Source organism: Chiloscyllium plagiosum, chromosome 18 (genome assembly GCF_004010195.1).
Source record: "Chiloscyllium plagiosum isolate BGI_BamShark_2017 chromosome 18, ASM401019v2, whole genome shotgun sequence".
NCBI classification, from domain to species: Eukaryota; Metazoa; Chordata; class Chondrichthyes; order Orectolobiformes; family Hemiscylliidae; genus Chiloscyllium; species Chiloscyllium plagiosum.
This window is the reverse complement of record NC_057727.1, coordinates 32760093-32776056: the sequence shown is the minus strand read 5'-3', so window position 1 is coordinate 32776056 and position 15964 is coordinate 32760093. Positions and strand designations below refer to the sequence as shown.

Here is a 15964-nt window from a genome sequence, read left to right as displayed (position 1 = left end):
ATAACATATTTTAAGTATAAACATCTTTAGTCACAAAGTATTCTTAGAACAAGATATATTTTGTTTGCAGTATGTGAATGATGTGCGGACAGTACAGAAGAGGCTACAAGATGCAGAGGAGTTAATCGAATATATCAACAGTGAAGAAGCTCTCTTCAAATGGGACCTGACCACTTATCCATTAGCTGAAAATATCAAAGTTACCACAGAACCATACCAAAAACTTTTTGCCCAGATCCTAAAATGGCAACGCAATGAGAAAAGGTAAGTGACATGAAGAAAAATAAAAAGATTACCCAAAGGGTAAATTATGACAGAGGAGCAATGATAAATAAAATACTGTGGGAGATTGTTCTAGATCTGCACTTTTTTTGTACCTCTTCATTAATATTTCTGTAAAACTTTCTAATAGAACCAAACTTTATCAAGAGATTATTAAGTATGAAGGAGTAGGAATAGAAAGTGTTGGAGAAACTGAACAGCTCCAGCAGTATCTGTGAAAAGAGAAAAGGAATTAACACTTTCAGTCTGAAACACAGATCACAGCTTTGTTCAATATTTGCTTTTATATACAGATAAGAAGGAGATTGATCATATTTAAAGAGATTTGGGCCAATTCAAAGGATGATTAAATTGAATTGTGCTTGATAAAGTTAGAGATATTAGTACAGCTTTTACACTGTCAGGTATATCACAATCACCCAACAGAGTAAAGATCCATCTAATCTGGACCAATTTTGTATCCTGACCCTTCTCGACATAACAAACATGGCCTATACAATTTTTCACACCACTTACATTGAATTTGCCAAATTGCTTTCAATTGATCCTGAAATATGGACAAGTGTTTGATGAGAACTTAGACCAAGTAATAGTCAAACAAGGACCAGCCAAGTTCATTTCATGTAGTGGCTTTCTAAATAACAATCCGTGCTACATCCTACAGTTGTAGGACCAGTAAGTACACTTAACTACTTGATTGTGTTTGTCACAAATAATTAATAAAGGCCCAAAAAATAGGTTGATTGTGAACCAAAAATCTCTTGAGGTGGTTCTTATTCAGGGAAAGGAAAATATAAACAGCATTTATGGAGAATAGTTAACTCAAGTGAGACCTAAATGTTTATAAGTTTGTTACTGTTAAATTTATCAACAATGAATAATCTTTATTTTTAATCAAATTTAATTTGTGTAAGAGGCCCAAGTAGACATTGTATATGAATTTGGAGTAGTACATTCAAGCTTTTTGTAGAGCTTTTCCATTATTAATATTCCCTGTGTAGAATTGTCTATGTTGTTGCGACCAAGTCACCAAGAATGCAACACCATTCTCATTCCACTGCTCCGCAGGGCTCAGTATAAAATAACAATGCATTTTCCCATTATCAGGATAACCAATTAAATATCATTGCTATCAGGTTTTAAACAACAAGATCTATCGATTATGTTTTGCAATAAATACAATTATTGATTTATTATCAAAACAAAACTTATTCAATAAAGATACAACAATTGTTTGCTTGCAAAGTCAGTAATATTAGAAATATTAATGTTAATCCCTGTAAATGCTCCCAAAACATATACACACCCATGTACTCTCTCCCTTCAGGAAATGAAAGAAAAGAAAGCTCTTAGCAGAGATTTCTGATTAAGGAAAAACACTTGGGCAAAAGGATTCTTCTTGAAGGCAAAATGATAAAGTGTAGAATACTTATATTTTCTTCCGTGAAGATAAATATGAAATAACCATTTAGTTTCTCTGCTATTTCTCTATTTCCCATTATAATCTCTGATTATATTTCTCCTCACTTGGCCTGTAACGGAGTCACATCTGCCTTTGACAAACATTTTTGTTTTACAAAACTATAGAAATATCCATTTTTTTGCTAGTTGCATTTGCCACTTCCTTATCAATTTCTTGGTCCTCAGCTTAGTTGTCTGAACAGCTGGTTTACAATGTAAAGTGACATCAATGGCATGGGTTCAATTCTTGTACATGCTCATGTTACAATGAAGGACTCTCCTTCTCAATATTTCCCCTCACCTCAGGTATAGTGACCCCAATAACTTAAACTACCACCAGTTATCTCTCTAATGAGAGAGCAGGCCTCAGGTCTTTTACGACTGCAGCAATTTTACCCTTTACCTTATTGATCAAATCATTTATTATACCTCTTGGTGTGGTACCAATACAATATTTAAAAGGCATCTGGATGGCTATATGAATAGGAAAGGTTCAGAGAGCAGGCAAACAGGACTAGATTAATTTAGGATATCTGATCAGCATAAATGCGTTGGACTGAAGGGTCTGTTTCCATGCTATACATCTCTATGACTCTAATTGTTCATGAGTCTATTGCTGTGTTGTTCTGTAATGAGCAATCAAGTAACTAATCACACATGGTTGCTCTGATGTCTTGCAGACAAGGCTTGCTCAGGAATTATAATCTTGTGATCTTTTTTCGGTTAATTCTTCAAAAGAACGAGTAGGTTTCACCAAAAGAGTTTTCTTGTCAGAAATGGGAGCGATCAGCTAGGTAGCTTGTTCTTTCCAAGCTTTCCTTAACCCAGCTTGTTCACAAATTGAGCAATATCTTAGCAGGCTTCCTCCAACTGAACCAATTTAAAAACAAGAACCTTCTTCAAGTGAGCCACTGCTCAAAAACAGCTCCAGAAGGAATCTATAGCACAGTAAGCTGTTATTATTATTCAGGTGATTTACAGGAAGCCTTGTTAGAACAAAATCTCCAATGCCTGCAGTCAACTTTCAATGACCACTTTTAAAGGAATCACTCCAGGTATTTCAAAAAAAAGAAAAAATAAAGTTTGTTTTCCACAATGCTTCAAAACGTAAGTCTACCAAGCAATATTAAACCTAAAGCAGCTTAGGTGTTGTATTTTTATTCAGCTAGTTGAAGTTTCTGAGTAAAGATTATTTCTTTAAATTGCAAGAAGGGATGGACTAATGTTAGTCTCTTACTAAGTTGTTTTGGGATTGTGTATGGAGAAGGAATGCTTTTATTCATAATGTAGGACAGGGTTAGTTTGGTTGGATAACCATTCATTCTTGAGGAACTAATAAAGCATGGGAACTATAGACTGGATACAAATTTTTATGATTTATTGACATGGCTTAGCTATAGGCCTTTTGTATTCTAGCTAGATGGTATTATAGGAAAGGAGCCCATACTCTATAGAGTCAGATATGATTTAGCAACTAAACTGATGTCTGACTATTTTTCATAGGCTTGGAACTGGTCTAACCAAATGAAGTTAGATACATTTAGCATAATTAAACCAGAAAGTGCAGAGATCATTATTCTGTTTCTTAAACATTTGGGTTGGTGTCAAGCTCCTCAAGACTTGCCATCAAGAGAAAGCAGAACCCGGGCAAAAATAACATAGGGAGTGCACTACTACACTGACACCCCACCCACCACTTCCCATGGCCACCTTTTGCTCCAAATGTGGCAGAGTCAGCGGAAGCCACATTGGACTATACAGACAACTATGGATTCACGCTGAGAGTGGAAGAGAGTTGTCCTCGTCTGCAAGGGGCCACTAGTGATGATGATGCTGTTTCTTAAACGGGACTAAAAGGATGTGAAGTAGTTGGATTAATTATGATGTTTTAGGATGGCATGTTATGATTCAAGAAAAGGTAGTTATTAGAAAACTCATTCCATTGCTTAATAAAAAGTGTTTTTATCATAATAGATCTATTTTGATGCATTTATATCTTGCATATGGAAGGGTATTTGCTCATCTTGACTTATTGCTATAACAGATTTCCACAGTATGTTTATTCTGATTTCTTAAGATGGATGGATGGTTCCTTCCTTGACCTCGATGGAGAAAGCATGGAGGCAGAAGTAGATGAATTCTTTCGTGAAATTTACAAGATGCTAAAATTCTTCCAGCAAAAGCAAAAGAAAGCAGAACTTGAAAAAAGGAAGACAGCCCCTCGCCGACGGCTTGTTGCTGAGGAAGAGGTGGAAGAAGAAAAAAAAGAGAGTGCAAGTGTTGCAATGTGTAGTGTAGTAGTGGCTCAAATTAAGGACTTTAAGGTATTAGAAATCATAAATGTGTAACTAATAACATTAGTAAATTGAAGATATGGCTTTGATTTTCATCCTCTATCCTTCCCCACATTGGTTGGAATAGCAGTAGACGAAGGATGGATAGTGAAAATCTTGCCTTATTGTTACAGACTCAATTTTAGTATAACTTCCCTGATCTAGCCAGCAGGGTTGCCTATCATTCCTTTTCTGCCAGCCACATGTAATTAGAGATGGGCTGGATGCAACATTTTCTTGGCGTCTGCTACTGATCCTAACAACCCCAGGAATAGTAGTGAGAGGAGTATTGATATATCCTGTATTAGCCCAATCCAAAGCTTGACTATGAAATTTAAGGCTGGTCATGAGGGTTTTAATGATTATAAATGGTTCCTTTCACTTCAGGAACTGCAAAGAGACTTCGAACAAGGGAACTGTCATGGATAGAAAACAAATTGGGCTTCTGGTGGGATCAGTGTACTTGGTGGAAGTCTTGACCCAAATGTTCTCACATCTGTAGAGGAAAATTGAAGCCACCAGTATAAAAACTGACATTGTATTTTCACTTAACATTTCCTCTATTAACCATTTCACTGAAAAGCTTATTTATAAGCTGCTAAAGGATGAGATATTACTATTGGGTAAAGCTGTGAAATTATGATACTCCTTTCAGATTAAAATTGACTTTTACACTCTTGAACTGACAAAAATTAAATAGTACTGATAACTCACGCATGCCTACAGTTTTGTTGGCGATGAAACAGATATTTGCTTTGATTTGTTTGTTTTTCTTTTTCTAGGAAGTTGTTCCTCTTGTATCCATACTATGTAATCCTGGCATGAGACCTCGTCACTGGGCACAGGTGTCTGAAATTATGGGATATGATTTGACCCCAGACTCAGGAACAACTCTAAGAAAAATGTTAAAGCTGAATCTGACTCCATTCTTAGAAAAGTTTGAAGAAATTAGTGCTGCTGCTACCAAGGTAATGTTACAATGCAGAGGTCGAACCTCTCTGTTAATTAAAATCAAACACCCAGAAAAGCTTGCCTTGCCTCATAATCTATTAAAATGTGACTGAGAACTCCTAATTACCACTATTTGAAGAAAATTAACTATTTATTTTCCTAGCAGATTACTAAACAAAACCATTAACAAACTAAACACTCTTTCCCCAACTGAACACAACCCTATTAAAATGCTGTTCCAATAACACACTTATTAAAGATAACATTAACTTAATCTCAAGTCCGCACAGTCTCTATCTTCTCCACTGTCCTCAGTCTTCCATCTGCTGATCTCCCTGGATCGTCGTCTTTCTTTTTACTGTGAGTATCTTTGATAGAGAGTGTCTTCTAATGTCTTTGAGAGCAAGACTTTAGATGGGCAGTTAGCTCTCCAGCTCTACGGTAGTCGCTTGGCTGATCAGAGGCAATTGCTCTGAACAATTTTCAAAATGCCCATTTTTTTTATACCCTCCAACATCATTCTCTGTTATTGGTCTAATGTTGATAAAACAATAAATTCAAACTCAATTGGGTTTTAGTAACCTGAGCATAATTTAAACTAATTTGTTAAATTTGAATGGTTGTCAAAACAGCAACCAAAACTCAGGTATCCATTTAACAGCCAATTGTTACATGTATCTAATTTGGAACAGCTCATCTCTCAGCTGAGCCTGCACTTTCAGTTTACTTCAAAATTCACTCTCTAAAGTGAATATACACTAATTTATAAGCTATTACTTAATACAGATCCATGTTTTTTTTTGTTACAAAGTACATTACATAGTGCATGCAAAAATGATGCTGTTGGCTATAAAGCACTTTCAGACATCCTAATGTTAAGAAATGTGTTGAATATAAAAGGTGTCCAATTCAGGGCAACACGCTTCTGAAAGGATGTCAACTCCTTCGAGACTACTTATAAACAATTTACCAAAGTGATGTCATAAAATAAAGCACTGCAATTAATTGTACAAAACAGAGACGTTCTTATTGTTGTTCTTGGTACAGAGTGAAGTCAGGGGAGATATAATAAAGTTATTTAAACTTATGAAGAATCTTTATAGGATAGCTGAGATTTCCACTGATGGTCAGTGTCAGTAGAGGTCTAGAACCAGAATCAGAGAACATCAATTTGAATTAATTGACAAAAGAGCCAAAGGAGATGTGAAAAGAATTATTTTCCATATATCTTACAATCGTATATATAAATCTATGAGATTTTATAGAAGCAGTTTCAATAGTGACTTTCAAAATGGAATTGAATATATGAAAAGGAATCGGTCAGGACTCTGTGGAAGAACAGGAGATTAGAAATAATTTAGTAGGTTTTCAAAGAGTCAGTACAGGCTAAATAAGTAGAATGACCACTTACTGTGCTGTATTCTATATATATATTCATTCTTATCTTTCTTACTTTATGGAAATTTGTCTTTTTTTTCAACCTTAAGAACTAAACTTGTAATATTATTCCCTTGTATGTCCAAATAGCCCAAAACATAACTCAGCATTTAAAAATATACTGATAAAGCATTATTAAATTATTTTAAAACCTATTGAAGCAGAAAATAACTCCTGAACAAAATAAGATGTTACTCAATGAGATCTATCTTTAGGAATTCTCATTGGAAAAAGCAATGCAAGTCATGGAAGAAGCCTGGGAGACAATAATCTTTCATACAAGTTTATATCGGGATACAGGAGTCTCCATTTTGTCGGCTGTGGATGAGATTCAGGCTATCCTTGATGATCAAATTATCAAGACACAAACAATGAGAGGGTCACCATTCTGTAAACCATTTGAAAAGAAAATCAAGGTGAGTAGATTTGAGAATAGTATATCAGTACAAGGTAATGGAGAGGACATATGTCACACCTAGAAATGAAAACAAGCAAAAAACATAGGTAACTTAGTGATGTGGTTTGATTGATAAGAGACAAAATGTTGGATAAAAGGAAAGGTCTATTGATTAGTAGATTAGTCAGGTTGAGTTGTGGCATCTCTACTGGCCTTTCAGCCTTTCCTCCTATATGCCAATGATTTATATGAAAGAACTGATAATTATATTTCCATGTTAGCAGTTGGTACAAAGTTAGGAGGTTCAGTAGATTAGGGAAATGTATGCAAGAAGTTATGAAGTAACATGAACAACTTAAATAGAACTATAGAAATGAATCAGCAGAAAGCTGTACCATGCTGACCCAAAGGCACCAAGATGCCCTTTCTAATCCCATCTTTCTGACCCCAGGTTTTTGAACTCTCTGCCAAGGGAAACAGGTTTCTCCTGTCTATTCTATCTTTAACCCTCACAATTTTGTATACTTTAATCATGTCAGAGACCTTGGAGTGCAGGTTCAAAGTTCCTTGAAAGTAGACTCGCAGGTAGATAGGATAGTGAAGAAGGAGTTTGGTATGCTTTCCTTTATTGGTCAGAGCATTGAGTTTAGGGGTTGGGAAGTCGTGTTGTGGTTGTACAGGATGTTGGTTAGGCCACTTTTGGAATATTGCATGCAATTCTGGTCTCCTTTCTATCAGAGGAATGTTGTGAAACTTGGAAGGGTTCAGAAAGGATTAACAAGGATGTTGCCAGGGTTAGAGGATTTGAGCTACAGGAAGAGGCTAAATAAGCTGCATTGTTATCCCTGGAACATCAGAGGCTGAGGGGTGACCTTATAGAGGTTTACAAAATCATGAGGGGCATGGATAGGATAAATAGACAATGTCTTTTCCTGGGGTGGGGGAGTCCAGAACTAGAGGATTTAGATTTAGGGTGAGAGGGGAACAACTTAAAAGGGACCTAAGGGGCAACGCTTTTCACACAGAGGGTGGTGCGTGTATGGAATGAGCTGCCAGAGGAAGTGGTGGAGGCTGGTACAATTGCAGTATTTAAAAGGCATCTGGGTGAGTATATGAATAGGAAGGGTTTCAATATGGGCTAAATGCTGGCAAATGGGATTAGATTAGTTTAGGATATCTGGTCAGCATGGATGAGTTGGATCAAAGGGACTGTTTCCATGCTGTACATTTCTATGACTCTATGTCACCCATCAGTTTTCACTGTTCCAAGCAAATCAACTCCAACCTCTCCAATCTCAAACATCAGGGGTACCAACACTGAACCCTGCAGTGCACAACTTGAAACAGCTTTCCATTCACTAGGGCAACTGTCAAACATTACCCTTTTTTATGTTACTAAGTCAACTTTGGATCCAATTCGACTCAGTATCCTGTATCCCATGAGCTTTACTTTTTTGACCAGTCTGTCATGTGAGACCTTGTCAAATGCCTTACTAAAATCTATGCAGACAACATCCTCCTTACTACTGTTATCAATCCCCCTTGTCACTTCCTCAAAGAATTTAATCAAACTTGTAAGGCATGACATTCCCTTAACAAAGACATGCGGATTAGACCACCCCCTGCTAAGTGACAGAATATTCAATCTGTTAGGATTGATACTAACAATTTGTTAACTGCTGAAGTAAGATTAACTAACCTATACTTTCCTTTTTACCCATTTTAAACAACAGTACCACATTTTCGTTCTTCCATTCTACCGACTCATCACCTGTGTCTATTGATGATTAGAAAAATAATCCTGGGGGAATTTGCTATTTCCTCCTTGACCTCCTTCAACATGCTAGAGAGCAGTCCATCTGGCCCTGGTGATTTATGCACTTTTAAGAATTCCAATTCCTCTAACACTTCCTCTCTCGTTACGATTATTTTGTCCAATATTTCACACTGCTCCTCTTTGATTACTATACACACATCATGCCTCTCCTTTGTGAATGTGGAGTTAAAAAATTCATTTTAAATTCTTCCCATACCTTCAGCATCTTCACGCAAGCTCCCTTCTTCAACTCTGATAGGTCCCACTTTTTCCTTAACTATCTTTTCGAATGAGTGGACAAAACTGTCAGATAAAGTTCAGTTCAAGGAAATTTAACATCATCCATTTTAGATCTGAGGAAGACAAATTTGAATTTTTTCGTGGTAAAAGACTAAGAATAATGTGGGAGCATAGGAATTTAGGAAAAACGGTCAATCGACTCAAAATATTAACATTTTTTTGCTCCCACAGATACTACCACACCAGCTGAATTTCTCCAGCAATTTCTGTTTTTGTTTGTTTCACTTGGAAGGAATATATGAGGTCTCAGACGGTGAGGACAGAGGAGATAAAAAGGCAGATGTTGCTTTTCTGTCTTTGGTAGACAGTAAGGGAGGAGTTATTGGATGTGAATAGAAATGGGCCAAGCAATCAATTTGAAATACTGAAAGGTGAGGGGAAGGAAAATGTTTTTGATTGTGACACCATGTTGGAGATGGTAGAGGGTTGAATTGGCAGAAGATGATCAATGTATATGGTACTGCTGGGGTGGAAGGTGCAGTCAAAGGGAACCGTTATGCTTCTTGAAAAGAAGAAAAGGAATGAAAGAAGTGCAGAAAGTAGGATGTGCACAGGCAAAAATGCTGCAAACTCCATTGGGAGAACCATTCTTGGGATGGGGAATGGAGGGAAAAGAATGACATATCAGAAGCCCTGGTATGGAAAGCTGCTTTATTAGAACAAATTTGATTGAGGCAACAAAAGTGGAAGAATGGAATGAAGTAATTCCAGAAAGTAGAGTATGAGAAAGTGTAGTCAAGTCAGCCAATGGAACATTGACTCTCATATAAAACTAGAATATAAGTAGGAGGAAATTGTGACTATATTAATCTCCAATTAAAGCAAAATACTGCGTTTGCTGGAAATCTCCAAAACACTTGATTGTTAGAAATCTGAAATAAAACACCCTGCTGGAAAACCTCAGCAGGTCATCTGGCAACCTGAGCAAGAGAAAGAAACAGAGTTAACATTTTGATTTCAAAGTTCTATTCCAAAGACTTTCAACTCTAAATATTAACTGTTTCCCTCTTCACTGATGCAACCAAGCCTGCTAAGTTTATGCGGCATTCTCTGTTTATTATACATCTCTGGATAAGATGTTATTATACACCTCTGGAGCAGATGGGACTTGAACCCTGGCCTCCTGGCTCAGAGGTAGAGATACTATCAATGCTTAGGTTTCAATGCTTCAACAGCAATAATATTTTTATCTTGGTAGGACTCTTAATGTCATAAAACATCCCAAGATAGTTCACAAAAGAGTTATGAAATAAAATCTGACATAGAGCCTTTCAAGGAAATGTTATCGCATCTAATCAAAAAGTTGGTCAAAGAATGTGATTTTTAGGCATGACACAAAAGAAGAATCGAAATTCGAAGAGAGGTAAGTGTAGTGATTGTAGTGAGGTCAGCCAAGTGGACTGCATAGAATATGGGTTCCCTAACTGGAGCTGTTAATCTGACTCAATTAGGGAGCCCTAGCTGACAAATAAAAACAGGAGTGTCACACATCCTGTCCAGTGTGAGAGCTGGCTCATTGGGAGCTGAATCGGGGTCGAGGCCCTCCACATCTAAATAAAGAGTGACGTGGTGACGAGATACCGGCCTCTGTGGTGTTAATTCAGTGGTGACGAGAAAAGCACACTCCTGAAGAAGTTTTGCAATAGTTGTATTTGAGTTGGAGTGAGCATCGCTGGCATATACTGTCATTGGGAAGCTTGACTCATTTGATCTGGCCATCAAAGTCTGGGCCCAGTTTGTGGAAAGAATGCGTTATTTTTTCTGGACATATGACATTAGGGCAGATGAAAAACAATGAGTAATTCTCCTGACAGCTTGTGGGTCAGCAAACTTTTGGGTTAGATTAGATTAGATTACTTACAGTGTGGAAACAGGCCCTTCAAGTCCACACCGACCCTCCGAAAAGCAACCCACCCAGACCCATTCTCCTACATTTACCCCTTCACCTAATGCTACGGGCAGTTTAGCATGGCCAATTCACCTAACCTGCACATCTTTGGACTGTGGGAGGAAACCGGAACACCCAGAGGTAACCCACGCAGACACGGGGAGAATGTGCAAACTCCACACAGACAGTTGCCCGAGGCAGGAATTGAACCCGAGTCTCTGGTGCTGTGAGGCAGCAGTGCTAATGACTGTGTCCCTTGCCCACCAGTTATGAGGAGCTTAACTTTCCCTGAGGCACCAGAAACTAAAACCATTCAAGAGTTGACGGATTTAGTTAAGGAATATTATGATCCCAATCCTCCACTAATTCTGAGATGCTATTGGTTTTACTCAGCAATTTGAAAATCCGTATCGAGATTCTTGACTAGGTTAAGGTGACTGGCAGAGGCCTGTGATTTTGAGAGACTGATTGGTATGTGGGATTAATGATGTAACCATACAAAAGCACCTACTGTTTGAAGCAAAACTGGACATCAAGCAGGCAGTACAACTGGCTTTAACATTGGAAAACGTGGCAAGTGGATCATATGAGTTGCAGGGTATTCCAATCATAGTGGACACTGTTGCCAGGCTGACTGAGCTTAGGAAAAACCACTTGAGTAAAGGCAATTGCACAGCCTCACTCAGGACATATCCTGAACAGAGGGACTCTGGGTCAGCCAGTAGCAAAACCCAAAACAAAGCCAAAGAGTTAAAATTTTCTGCAGGATCTGGGCCAGCAAGCCATTGTAGTTGCTGCTGTTATGCAAACTCAGGACAGCAAAAGAGTCCCACTAGATCTATGTTGAATAAGAGAACTCAAGACAGTATCCAGGAGAGTGCACATACCGGAAAGTCCACCTACACCTGGCTTGGAACAGTTAAGATTCCTTAACAAGCCCAAATTAGAATAAACGTCTTGTTAGATGGTCACCTGGTTCTAACAGAGGTCAATACTGGCCTGGCTGTTTCAGTGATTGCAGAACAGGTGTTTAACAAAATTCACGCTGGACCCCAGCCCTTACAAGACCTCAGCTAGACTGAAAACCTATACTGGGGAACATTTCCGGATTAAAGGTACAACTTCAGTTCTGGTCTCTCACGAGAATCAGCTAGTTCAGTTGCCAGTGATTGTAGCAAAAGAATCAAACTTGTTGGGGCGAAATTGGTTAAGAAAGATATACCTACTGTCTCAACATTTTTCCATTAGAAAATGGCTGCCTGTGTGAAGTTCCAATTAGATCCCCGAAAGCTTTTCAGGAAGACTTGGAACTATCAAAGGAGCCAAGGCCACCTTGCATGTTGACCAGGAAAAAACTCCATGATTCTGCAAGGCCTGCTCATTGCCATTTGCCTTACAGGCAAGAGTAGAGGCAGAAATCAGAAGGCTGCAAAGCAAAGGAATTATCAAATCAGTCCAGTTTGCAGAATAAGCAGCACTGGTCATACTGAGCATGAAGCCCAATGAGCCGGCTTGCCTTTGTGGGAATTTTAAACAAACGGTAAACCACTTTTTGCAGCTGGATTATTACCCAATCCCTTGAATGGGGAATTCAGAAGCAAAGCTGACAAGGGAACTGTCCTTCACAAAGTTGGACATCAGCCATGTGTACTTGCAATTGTGTACTTGATGAGGATTAGAAGTATGCAAAATTAGTATGGTTTTGTACGAGAATGTCATTTGGGGTATCAGTGGACATTGGAAAAACTTTTACAAGGTCCACCCCAGGTTGCTGTTTAACTAGATGATGTGCTAATAACAGGGATGACAAATAATGAGCACTTAGAGAATTTGAGCATAGTCCTTAGAAGTTTCTCCCAGATGAGCACATACTTTAAAATGGAAATATGTGCGTTCCAGACACCCAAAGTGATCTACTTGGGCTACAGAGTCTACAAGAATGAGTTAAACTGTTAGAAGATAAAGTAAGGGTGATCAAAGGTGCCCTGGCTTCCACATTTCTGCTGGAGCTTAGGTCTTTCCTTGAGTTGGTGAATTATTAGGAAAGCTAGTTTATAACCTGACCTCCATCTTGGCACCTTTACTCCTGCTATTGAAAAAGGATTGGAAATGGTCAGTTCCATCTTAGTTGAAACTTTATTGCTGGAACAGCACAGCAGGTCAGGCAGCATCCAGGGAACAGGAGATTCGATGTTTCGGGCACAGGCCCTTCTTCAGGAGGGCACAGGCCCTTCTTCAGGCCTGTTCCCTGGATGCTGCCTGACCTGCTGTGCTGTTCCAGCAATAAAGTTTCAACTTTGATCTCCAGCATCTGCAGACCTCACTTTCTCCTCAGTTCCATCTTAAACTGCCATTGGGAATTAAAGGGGTTGAAATAATTAGGACCATAATTATGTATTCTAATTGTTTCACTAACTGAGGAAAAAGGGTAAGGAGTTCAGAGAGAAGGCTTTCCCCAAATAAATAGCATGCTTGAATCTTAAATGAATACTTAGTTAACCCATAGGATGCTGAGACAATGATATTGCAATCATTTACATAACAGAATAAAATGCTTGGAGAGAGAATCAAGCTATTTAGAGTCATAGAGACATAGAGATGTACAGCATGAAAACAGAGTCCCACCTGTCAGTACCCGGCCCATATCCCTCCAAACCCTTCCTATTCATATACCCATTCAGATGCCTTTTAAATGTTACAATTGTACCAGCCTCCACCACTTCCTCTGGCAGCCCATTCCATACATGCACCACCCTTTGTGTGAAAACGTTGCCCGTTAGGTCTCTTGTATATCTTTCCCCTCCCACCCTAAACCTACGCCCTCTAGTTCTGGACTCCCCCACTCCAGGGAAAAGAGCTAATTTATTTACTCTATCCATGCCCCTCAAGATTTTATAAACCTCTATAAGGTAACCCATCAGCATCTGACATTCCAGGGAAAACAGCCCCAGCTATTCAACCTCTCCCTATAGCTCAAATCCTCCAACCCTGGCAACATCCTTGTAAATCTTTTCTGAACCCTTTCACGTTTCACAACATCCTTCCGGCAGCAAGGAGACCAGAATTGCACGCAATATTCCAAAAGTGGCCTAACCAATGTCTTGTATAGCCGCAACATAACCTCCAAACTCCTATAGTCAATACTCTGACCAATAAAGGAAAGCATACCAAACGCCCTCTTCACTATCCTATCTACCTGCGACTCCACTTTCAAGGAGCTATGAACCTGCACTCCTAGGTCTCTTTGTTCAGCAACACTCCCTAGGACCTTACCATTAAGTGTATAAGTCCTGCTAAGACGTGCTTTCCAAAAATGCAGCATCCTGCATCTATCTAAATTAAACTCCATCTGCCAATCCTCAGCCCATTGGCCCATCTGGTCAACATCCCATTGTAATCTAAGGTAACCTTCTTTGCTGTCCACTATACCTCCAATTTTGGTGTCATCTGCAGACTTACTAACTATACCTCTAATGCTATCATCCAAATCATTTCACATAAATGACAAAAAGTAGTGGATCCAGCATCAATTCTTGTGGCACTCCACTGATCACAGGCCTCCAGTCTGAAAAAAACCCTCCACCACCACCCTCTGTCAGTTCTGTATCCAAATGGCTAGTTCTTCCACTATTCCAAATCATCTAACCTTGCTAACCAGTCTACCATGAGGAACCTTGTCAAATGCTTTACTGAAGTCCATATAAATCACATCTACCACTCTGCCCTCATCAATCGTCTTTGTTACTTCTTCAAAAAACTCAAATCAAGTTTGTACTATAAACATTTTTGCATAATGACTCTCAATGGTATTATAAAAGGAATACTTGAAATCTTTTTTATGAAGCTAATTATGCATTATTGATATCTCAGATTGATCATAGGAGATATTGCTATGGGAAATTTTCTGTGTTAAAGAAATAGATAAACTTTTGCTACATTTGCATCAGAAGGCTTTTTTTTCATATAGGCTGTAGTGGACTGGATGAATATCTGAAAGTATAGCTCCAAGTTCTGAAATACACTTACGAGGAAAAAATTGGAAATGAGAATATTTGCTTTCTTGATTACTGTGAGTGATCAAAGATAATACAAAGATCTTGCTCTGAAATAAATGGATCAATAATTATATGTACTGTTATCAATTCTCTCTAGGGATGTGGAACACAATATTAAAATGCACTGTTTTAACACATTATTTTCTGCTTGACATCTTTATATTTAAGAATTGGGAGGAGCGCCTGATTCATGTTCAGGAAACCATTGATGAATGGTTGAAAGTACAAGCTCAATGGCTCTATCTGGACCCCATTTTTTCTTCTGAGGACATTATGCAACAGATGCCAGAAGAGGGACGACTCTTCCAAACTGTGGACAGGAACTGGAAAGACATTATGAGACACTGTGTTAAGGATCCCAAGGTACATCCTGACGTAAATTGCTACCTCAAGATGTGTGAAGGATGGCCAAGATTTATAATATGCTTGCTATAGATATTTTATTTAATATGTTCACCTTCATAGGTTCTGGCGGCAACATCTCTGACAGGATTACTGGGGAAACTCCAGGATTGCAATCGCTTGTTGGAGAAAATCATGAAAGGACTAAATGCCTATTTGGAGAAAAAACGGCTCTTCTTTCCTCGGTATTGTATATGCCATGATATTATCAAACTGTTAAAATGTTCTTAGAAGCTCTGCACATGTTTCTATTAAAGTAAGCAGTAAATCATTGTTTAGCATTTAAAATAAAACAATGAGGACATCCAACAACAGCATCAATAACTTGTATTTATATCACCTCTTGAAAGTGGTAAAGTATCCCAAGACATTTCAAAGGAATATTAACAAGCAACATTTGATAGCAAACTGTGTGGAAATGTCACATAACAATACTGTGAATATGTATGCACGTCATGAACCACAGTGCTTGACGAAGGCAATTCACCAGCACCTTCTCAAATGCAGCAGGGAATAGCTACAGCTCCAAACCACCCATCATCCAATGGCCTGGCAGAAAGAGCAGTGCAAACTTTGAAGGATGGCTTGAAGAAACAGCCCACAGTCTTGCTAGATACCAAGATATCTCTTTGATTTTAGGAT

The 15964-nt window shown here is 38.4% G+C and overlaps 1 protein-coding gene across 1 annotated transcript in view; it reads left to right on the top strand.

Moving 5' to 3' along the window:
- Positions 1–15964, top strand: part of dnah12 (dynein, axonemal, heavy chain 12) — a 278012-nt gene that overhangs the window by 78840 nt on the left and 183208 nt on the right. Inside the window, exons 16-21 of the mRNA XM_043708118.1 lie at positions 71–264; positions 3821–4067; positions 4859–5044; positions 6680–6880; positions 15089–15283; positions 15386–15507. Of these exons, the coding sequence (XP_043564053.1) occupies positions 71–264; positions 3821–4067; positions 4859–5044; positions 6680–6880; positions 15089–15283; positions 15386–15507 (1145 nt within the window). The remainder of the gene's footprint in view (positions 1–70; positions 265–3820; positions 4068–4858; positions 5045–6679; positions 6881–15088; positions 15284–15385; positions 15508–15964) is intronic.